The sequence below is a fragment of the Pan paniscus genome, chromosome 12 (assembly GCF_029289425.2).
Source record: "Pan paniscus chromosome 12, NHGRI_mPanPan1-v2.0_pri, whole genome shotgun sequence".
Taxonomy (NCBI): Eukaryota; Metazoa; Chordata; class Mammalia; order Primates; family Hominidae; genus Pan; species Pan paniscus.
Genome location: NC_073261.2, coordinates 38,051,289 through 38,061,008, shown reverse-complemented (window position 1 = coordinate 38,061,008; position 9,720 = coordinate 38,051,289). Strand labels below are relative to the sequence as shown.

The window sequence follows — 9,720 nt, the reverse complement described above, 5'->3', positions numbered from 1 at the left end:
TGTCATTTTTTTCTTTTACTTTACGACTTAATAAAATTTTCTTGCAATAATACCAAACTTTCTAATAATACGTGTAAGAACATCCAAATGTATTCTGAAGCCACCCCATACCTGGAAAATTCTGAGATTTTGGGAAATACTTATCCCACTTGGCTGTAATTCCTCATATTCACCATGACTTCTAAAAGCACCTTTCCTGAAACCCATTAAACCCTCTATGGTTTCTTGTAGAGTTACTCAAAGAGAAGACCTCTCATCATATTTGAAGGTAAGAAGAAGGCGATTCAATATTCTTTGACACCGGTAGGCAAACATGTTCACTGAGATAAGGACTGGAGAATCACCTGGTGAGGTGCTGCCACAACTGATAGCATCAGCATCTTCGCATATGGACTTCCTAGACAAAGAAGACTATATGGTTAGATAACCCGTGCCTTTAGCGGCTGATGAACTCTGGCTTCTGGCAGACCTCCAGAGACTCCCCTGTTTCTAGTGTCAGCTTCCCTAACTACCACACTCCCAGTTTTGTTTATTCAACTCTAATTCCCTGTATTAAAACAATGCCTTCTGGCAATCTGTAGAGTGGTTTCTCTTTTAATCTATGACCCAGATGGATGCAATAACACAGATTCTTCAGGTATTGTAAATGCTATCCCTTATTAAATCAGGAGAGATAGTGTCATGTCTGTGCTGCTGGGGCTAAGCAGGAAGAAAGAGAGTTAGAATGCAGATGAGACTTCTGGCCATTCCTACAAAAACCTTTAAATCTTGGCTGCACCTGAGAAACACTCTCAGCAGATGGAGGCACCAGTGGAAGCACCTGGCACAGCCATGAGTCATACTTCTGCTTCCCTGGGGGTTTATTTTATGACCTGTAACACTCTAGGATGGCTGCTGTAAGTCTATAGACAGCAATAAGTTATAACATCTTCAGGTTGCAGGCTCCTGATGGTGAGAATGTGTGAAATGTGTCCCAGACCTACTGCCACTGAACCGTGACGGGACCCCAGATTGCAAACTGGATGCAGCATAGATCAGGAGCTTAGGAGGATTCTCTAGTTTCTACTGATACTAGCTTAAATAATTGCAAATGCCCTGACTCGCCCAGCAAGTGATGGTGACTCTCTCTCCTACAGATGCAGTCAGGGAGGATGGAGACTGAGTCATCTGGAAATCACATCTGACTCCTGGGACATAAAAACAAATATCCACACAACTATTTATAAGATGATTTCCCTGAAAGGCCAGGCTGTACTGAGCACATTGGCTGAGTAAATTCCTAGTGTTCTCCATCCTTACCTGGGAGCCAGAGCAGCAGGAGCCCCTGGAGCTGAGTGGGGACCCTCATGTCCATGCTGTGTCCTGACTGAGACTGACTCCTGCACAGGGTGTGACCAGCCTATTAAGAAGTCTTCAGAACACGGGGTTGTGCTCTGGGAACATGCAAATCAGCAGGGAATGGAGCAGGCTGGGCACAGCTGCAGGACTGGTTCATGGATAAGTATCTTAGATCCAGATAAAACTTAATAAATATTCATACTCTTATTTTTCACATTTTCAGCTTGGCCCAGGGCATCCCAGCCTAGCTCAGTAGCAAGAATGTGAATCGTTTTTCTTTTTACTCCCATAAGAACAGTAACATAAAACCCTGTGAATGCTCCAGTCCTGGAGGAGAATGTGTGCCAAGAACAAGTGTAAAGTACAACTGGGGAAAGGGAGATAAGCAATGTGTTAACACCACCAAATATTCTCCCATTAAATATATACTAGTAACTGCTAAGCCAAACAATACCAAGAATATACCAGTGCTATGTTGTCACGTATCAGCCTCAGTTGTGTGACTGGTAGGCTGAATACATCTGGTTGACAAATGTATGCAAAGGAGAGAGGATTGAGATGAGCTAAGTCACCTTTCCCTTCCTCCTTCCTCCTGTCTCCTGGCTCAGAGGGCACTTGCATCTTCTGTAGATTCTGCCCATGCTAAGACTGCGACTGCTGAAGTGATCTTATGTGTGATGCCTGAGGTGTAGCTTCATACTAATCCCCTGAGTTCACCAACATCTTCCTGTTACATAGATTTAGAGAATATACCCTGTCTACTCCTCAGTGAAGGAACTAATTTGGGCAGCTGGGACAATCCAAGCAGGAGGCTTTTGTTTGGTGCTGAACCATTGTGGGAGGATATTGTAGAGTGTGGTGGCAGTTGTAATAGCCAAGATCCTCAGCCTCCACCCTACTGATCTTAAGCATAAAATCTGTCCCTGACCTGCAACCACTGCAAACTCACGGTTATGTGGTGCATCACACAGGGCCGTAAGTCTTCAGTGACTCAATTGTTAGTGAAGTTCTTGTCCAAATGTATTTCAGGTCGTATCTCAAATGCCTATTTAACCGTAGGATATAGACCAGCTTCCAAAGGTTGAAACTAGTCCTGTGATATATCTGGGGATGACTGGTCTACTCTCTCCTCCCATTGGGGAGAACCTGTGTGGGAAGGCAGAAAACTGATTGGAAGTCCTACAGATCAGGAGCTGTGGAGAGTGGCCTGGCTTCTGCAGGAACTAATACAAATAGGTGTATCCATTACCATGTAAAAGGTTCTGACTAGACCTGCAGGAGATGGAGGCTGGCTCTCCATTGGTGACGGGCAAAGAGAGTGGAGTCTGGGTCATCACAATATTCCCACCAGATCCTAAAGTAATATAAAAAAGAAGTACAATGTTATGTAAATCATGAGACATTATCATAATTTCTCTACAATTATTTAATGCTAAATAATTGTATTGTGGCGTGTGTGTGTGTGTGTGTGTGTGTGTGTGTGTGTGTGAGTGTGTGTGTAGTTTTGATTCATGCACCAAAAAAATTCAATAAAAAAAAAAAACAGACATTTTGAAGGCCCAAGTTGCCCTATGGAAGTCACTTATGCTACCCTCCTCTTTCTATGTCAGAGTCTGCACCAGAGCACAGGTCTTTGTTTTTTCTGGAATCTTCCTCACTGTTTCACATATAAAAGTGCTCCCATACATTTTATCCTGGAGCACAAGACACGTGCATCTAACACGTGGACAGAACACACATGGGTGGCAGTGGGGCCCCCAGAGCTCACCCTCCCACCCCATTCTCCTCCCTCATCTCCTCTGTCCTTACCAGGAACCCAAAGCATTAGCAGCCCCAGGAGCTGAGCAGGGAACCTCACTGTGAGAAGGTGAACTGAGGAGTCCTGATCAGTTAAGGCAAGGTTACAGCTGAGCTTTTCTCCCAGACTCACAAGGGAAGGTCATTCCTAAGGGACAATATGCACATCCCCTGGTGGTTGCAGTGGTGTGGAAAGAGCCAATGTACAGTATGCTTAATTCTAAAATGTATCTTTGTCTTCAGTATTTTAACATGCCGCATCATGGCCTGAAACAAGCAAACAAAATAAACCAGTAGACAAAACTAGTTACTACCTACTACACATATATACTAAGTGTTTCTAAGAGTTCAAAAAATATTCTCAATTAGTTCCAGAATTGAAAGGAAGAAAAGTCCAAATAGTATTATCAGAAAATATTATTATGTGGTGTACACGTTTGAGACTCCTGTGAGCTTTGATTTGCTCAACAGCCAACATCATGCATTGCAGGCAGCTTTCCATTCTCCTGATGGTTGGTGAGAGTGAGAGTCACTCAGCAAAGGGAGAAAGAGGTGCCCTGAAAGTCATCAGTGGCAGCAGGTGAGGTCAGGATACACTAGGGTCGCCTCCCAGTGATGTGACTAAGTGTCCCTGCATTCATGACAGCAGTAGGGAACTTTAGTGGCTGTTGCAGGGAGGACATGACAACCACTTCCTGGAGAGTCTGTGGGGTGTCAGCGCACTAATTGGAGAGAAAGTGAGAGGCTCTAGGAATTGTCCTGGAGGGCTCTAGCCCCTGTTTACACAGAAGAGGAGCCAGTGTTTGTGACTGAAACCTCATGGCCTCTTCCTGGAAGGCTCTCCAGCCATCTCTAACTGAGCCCACCTGGTATGGACGTGTGGCCTGGGTACCCCAGCTGCTCCTGCTGCATTGAGAGGCTGAGTCTCCTTGAGGTTTGTATGTGGGGCCATCACACAACGCAGCGTCCCAGTGAGTGTCTTGCTAACAGTCGTATGTGCAGTATCTCCAGGCCCCACAGAAGTGATTGTGAGTATGTAATCATTAAAATTTTGACTGCATGTGTGTCTCCACTTTTGAATATGTGCAGAAAAATACTTTGAAGGATTGTCATTCTTTGCCTATGTTACAAACGTCTTGCCATAATCCATTTTTTTCTGGATTTCTCTCCTCAAAAATTGAATTTTAACTTCCCTCACCACAGAATGCATTATCTTGGAATACACAGTCATTTCTAATATGGTTTACTTCCTTAACAAGGAAAAGAGTATGTTGTCCTGCTGATTCAAATGCCCCTTTACTTTGATCATATTATGTCATGATTAGTTTAGAAATACTTTTAGGGCATTATTTTAAGTGTCATCTATGCAAGCTATATATTTTCTATACAATTACTACTAGAAGGTAGGAATGAGGTTCATTTTCATGTAATGACTACATTGTGTGAAAATGATGCATGTACTTTTATATTGAAAACCATTTATTCTTTTCATGACAATTGAATACCAAAATTGTCATTTCTAAAACATTATTTAGTTGAAAAAGTTATCTCCACTCCCAGGTACAATAACATTGTGGTTAAAAGCCCTAAAGCAACTGCTGCAAAAGGTACAAAAAATACAAAATTTATGAAATTATAACATCAGAGAACAGTGGACAGAATAAGGCCTAGGTAATCTAAAATTCCAGGGTGAGGAAATCCTTTCTAATTGAGCTGATGCTTACCTGACTTTTTGTTCCCCTGCCATATTTGCCAGGTTGGCATTTGGACCCAAGTTCTGCTTTGGCACAGGCAGAGAAACTCATCTGTGAAAGGAGAATCTGGCTGTGCCTCTTTGGTTGCACAATGCAGCCTCAATTCACAGATAGTGTTCTCCATGGAACATTGGCTGTGGTTTGATGACATGTGCAGTCTTTGGGTGCTGGTCTAGAAAGACAGAAACTCCCCATACAGAGGATTCATGGATTTTTTGTTGTTGATAAATTCTGCGCAGACCATTCATAATACATGTCTGAATCATGGATATATTGGTCATCATTGCCACTGCTCCCCAATTGATGTAGACTCTATTGGGACTTCAGGTTAGCATGCCACTGCATGATTTGTGTTCTCAAACCCAACCACATGGCATCTGCTGGGTTATTTTAGTTTGACTGTGACTAAGTCACAGAACCTCAGGTCTATTTGCACAGGAACTTCAATAAACATTTGATGATTGCAGAACTAAAAGATCATTCTTGATGAACTACTTTTCCTTGAAACTTGCAGTGGTGCAGGCTCAACCCATGGAGCCAGGGAGTGATACTTTCTCCTCTGTGATTCTTCATAAGAAAGACATTTGGGCTCCTTTCTGAGTTTATATCATCAACCCCCAACAGTCACTGTCATCCACAACTGTACCTAATGTAAGTCAAAGAGCAGGTTATTGGGCCATAGTTGACCTCCACTATCTTCCATTAATTCTCCCATTCTTGAAGTCTGCCCACTGTCTTCAAACTCTTACATTTTGGGGAAAGAAATCGCACATCATTCTGTGTTATTTCAGTGTTCTATGAGGTAAATTCTATAACCTATGTCTTCTAGTTTAAGTTTCTGTTTATGAAACTCAACTTCTGAAATTTCAAAAACTATCCTTTTCTGTCAGCAAGACACAATCGAAGCGAATAAAATAATTTTAGCATTCATATTTTCTATCTCTCACCAATTTACAAAAGTCCATTCTGAGGCTGAAATCCAAGATTTTCACTAATTGCCCTCATCCAGCTCCTCATGATGACAGCTTGTGCGGAAGGCTCTTTCCACCATCAATATGTGGTGGGAAGATAGGTGGTGAAAGAGAAAAATAAGAAGTTAGGAAAGTTGAAAAGTTCAATTTTTGGATATTACCACATATTATCCTCTTAAATATAGACTTTAAACTGCTAAACCTCAAGATATATTCAACAAGTGTTGCAACGAATCTGGGTTACTTGTCTGGTTATTTACTTCTTTAAGTCTTATTTCCCAATGCAGGCAAGGCAGGGAGGATTGGAATAGGATTTTCTTAAGCTCTCCCTCAGGGCAGTCTATTACCTGTGCAGGCACTGGGATCACCTCTGGTTTCCTATGGCTTATGCCATGCCAAGGCTGTTGCAGCTGACAGGGCTGTGAACAGGTTTTGCCTGACGTACAACTGAGGCACCCATGGGACAGAACCCTCAGATGCAACCTGTTGCCCTGAGTTCTCCAACATGTTTATCTCATACAGATAGAGATTCTGTTCAACTGCTCCCCAGAGAAACAACACACTTGAGCAGCTGGGCCACTCCAGTGGGAGGTTTTTGTTCAGGGCTGTACCACTGTGTGAGGAAATTGTGTAGCTTGCGTGCAGTAATAAACCCCGACATCCTCAGCTTCCACCCTGCTGATTTTCAGTGTGAAATCTGTCCCTGCCCCACTGCCACTGAATCTGTCTGGGACCCCAGAGAACCGGTTAGAAACCTTATAAATTAGGAGTCTTGGAGGCTGGCCTGGCCTCTGCTGAAGCCAACTCAAGTAGGTGTTTCCATCACTGTGTACGAGGCTTTGACTAGACCTGCAGGAGATGGAGGCCGGTTGTCCAAGGGTGACAGGCGAGGAGAGTGGAGTCTGGGTCATCACAATATCCCCACTGGATCCTGAAATAATGAGAGAGAAGTGCAAGGTTATGTAGAAACTTTAAGCACAATTTTAAAATAATTTTTCTTCTGTTATTTATTTCAGGCTAAATCAATTTTTATCATTGGATTCAGACCCTAGTAATATATAATTTCAAAATAAAAACATATTTTCAAAGCACAGCAGAGTGCTTTGAGTGCTAGAACTTTCCTCTACCATTCCCTCTTTCTCTGTTAGAGTCTTCACCGGAGCACTGGTCTTTGTTCCTTCTGGAATCTTCCTCATTCTTACAGATCTAAACCTCACATGCCTTACTCACGCAGATATAAAAGTTACAAGCCCCATCCTGGAGTACAAGACATCTAACATGAGGAGTACACATCTAACATGAGGACAGAACACACTTGGGAGGCAATGGGGCCCCCAGAGTTCACCCTCCCACCCCATTCTCCTCCCTCATCTCTCTTCTGTCCTCACCAGGGACCCAGAGCATTAGCAGCCCCAGAAGCTGAGCAAGGAGCCTCATTGTGAGAAGGTGACCTGAGGAGTCCTAATTAGTCAAGTCAAGGTTGGTGCTGAGCTTTTATCTCAGACTTGCAAGGGAAGGTCCTCCCTGGGGGACAATATGCAAATCCCCTGGTGGGTGCAGTGGTGTAGAAATAACATGATATGTGCAGGGGTATGGGGGCCTTTCCTATGAACAACATATTTTGTATGCTTGAGAAAAAACTGGCAGAAATAACAATCTATGCAGCCTGATTGGGACAGGATATATTTCTATGTTTACTGTGTTTACTGTCAATTTTTTTACTTCCTAGTATTTTCCCAGTGCTTGTTACACTTCTTTTTAATACGGCTGAGTTTCTGTAAATATTTGGTGCTTCTTATTTTTTTCTTCATGTGTGTTGAAAGGGTCTTGGTTTGCTGTTAATTTTATAAATCAAAATAAATTTTGCCCTGAGTAAAGTGCAAACATGTTCACTGCTCAACCAAATAAAGTGCTCGCATTCACTATCCAGATACAAATATGAATGATTTGAAATTCTCCACATGCTGCCTTCATTCACCTTTCTAGTCAATAGCTTCTGCCTCTAACCTACCAAGGGAACTGCAACTCTGATATCTATCACAAAGATTCAGTTTTCGTGAACATCAACAACATATGAATTGAGGTAAGTATGTTTATGAAGCTTTCATTTAATTTCATGGATTTAAATTACTGTTCATTGTCGTTTACTATGATTCTGAATTCTGAAGGATTTCTTCCTGAGTTTCTTATAGAACATATATGCTAGTCACGGCTTCTTTTCTTTTCTTTAAGGATAGTTTTGCTGAATATAAAATCATTTTAAACTGATTTTTCTAGTACTTCAAATAGCTTTAACATTAATGGTTAATCCACTATTATTAACGAAGTTACAATCTACATTTGAATTTCACTGAGCTTTCCACTGATACATGTATTTACCATTTTTACTTTTAATGTTTTAGGATAAAATTTCTGGATCCCATATTGCATTCAGTTTTCATGCTTTCTTAATTTCCTTCAATCTCTGACAGTTTTTTAGTCTTTGTTTTGAAATACCTTGAAACTTTTGATGTATGCTGGCTGGTTATTTTTCAGAATGTCCCTTAAGTTCTATTGTTTGGTGTTTTCTATTGATTAAAGTCAGATTTTTCACTTTTGGCAAGAATATTACAGCAGGGATGTGTCTTCAGTACATCCTATCAAGAGTTACACAGTATCAACATGTCATCACTGGTGTTGATAAATGAATATTTCTAAGGAACCCTTTTTGTAAGAAAGTCTTGGTCAAAGGTAACCAAGGCAGCTGCTTTTGTCACTCTTCCTATATGGTTATGTGCTGACTTTGTTAGGAATTGTCTAGTCCCATCTGCTATGGTTTAGATATTTGTGATGTTCCAAACTTAATGTTGGAATTTAAAGCCTAAGTTGATATTAAAAGGTAGAGCCCCTTGGGAAGTGATTAAGTCATGGGCTCTGCCCTCAATAAATGGGATTAATGGCCTTATATAGAAGATTTCAGAGACCTGCCTGGCCCTTCCATCTCTGTTGCTATGTGCAGACACAAGATTTAATTTGTCTCCTTTGCCTTTTCTGGCTCCACCAGACAGCTTCACCGACACTGAATCTGTTAGCATCTTGATCCTAGAGTTCTGAACTCCAGAACTGTGAGAAATAAATATTTATTGTTTATAAATTTCCCAGTCTGTGAGTTTGTTATAGTTGCATGAAAGAACTCAGACACTATCTGATTCTCTTTCTACTTATTTATTTTTTTCAGAATTCAGTTCTACTTAAAGCCTGCTCTCCAATAGAGAATACTGATTAAATAAATTATGCTCACTCTTATATGTCAAATATTTCCATCATGGCCATTCAACACTGGAATGTTGATGACGTGAAGGAAGGAAGAGAGGACTGGTGTCTATTAAAACATAGTGGTACCCACCAGTGGATGGAGGTTCCTGAGTAATTTGGACAAATATATAGTCCTACACATCACTTAGAATATTTCAGAAACTAAATGGAAAAGTTTAGAATTGATTGAGCTACTTCTAAAGTGGGAGGCTGAGATGCTATTGGTGCCATACTAGGATGCACACAGTTGAGACATGATTTCCAAGAATCTGAAATCCTAGGGACTAAGTTTAAGAATATGTGGCTATATCAACATGGTACTTATTTCTCAAAATAGATATTTTTCTAAGTTTTTAATGCCTGCTGTGACTAATCAATGGGATTTTGTCTTTTGATTGTTGAGAAAGTAGATAACTTGTTTTGATTTCAGAGACTTATCAGTGGAAGGATATGAGTATCAGATGTGGCTTTGGACTTGGACTTGGGACTTTTGTGTTAAAATTAGAAAAAGGTAAGACTTTGGGCAGATATTGAAAAGTAATTATTGTATTTTGAAATGTGAAAAG

At 41.1% G+C, this 9,720-nt stretch overlaps 1 gene segment (V, D, J or C); it reads right to left on the bottom strand.

The window, feature by feature from the left end:
* Nucleotides 1-6,459: 6,459 nt before the first annotated feature.
* On the bottom strand, nt 6,460-7,313 carry LOC100981219 (immunoglobulin kappa variable 2-24-like). The segment is given in 2 exon segments: nt 6,460-6,791; nt 7,249-7,313. Coding segments are annotated over 2 exon segments (381 nt in total).
* Between the last annotated feature and the right edge of the window lie 2,407 nt (nt 7,314-9,720).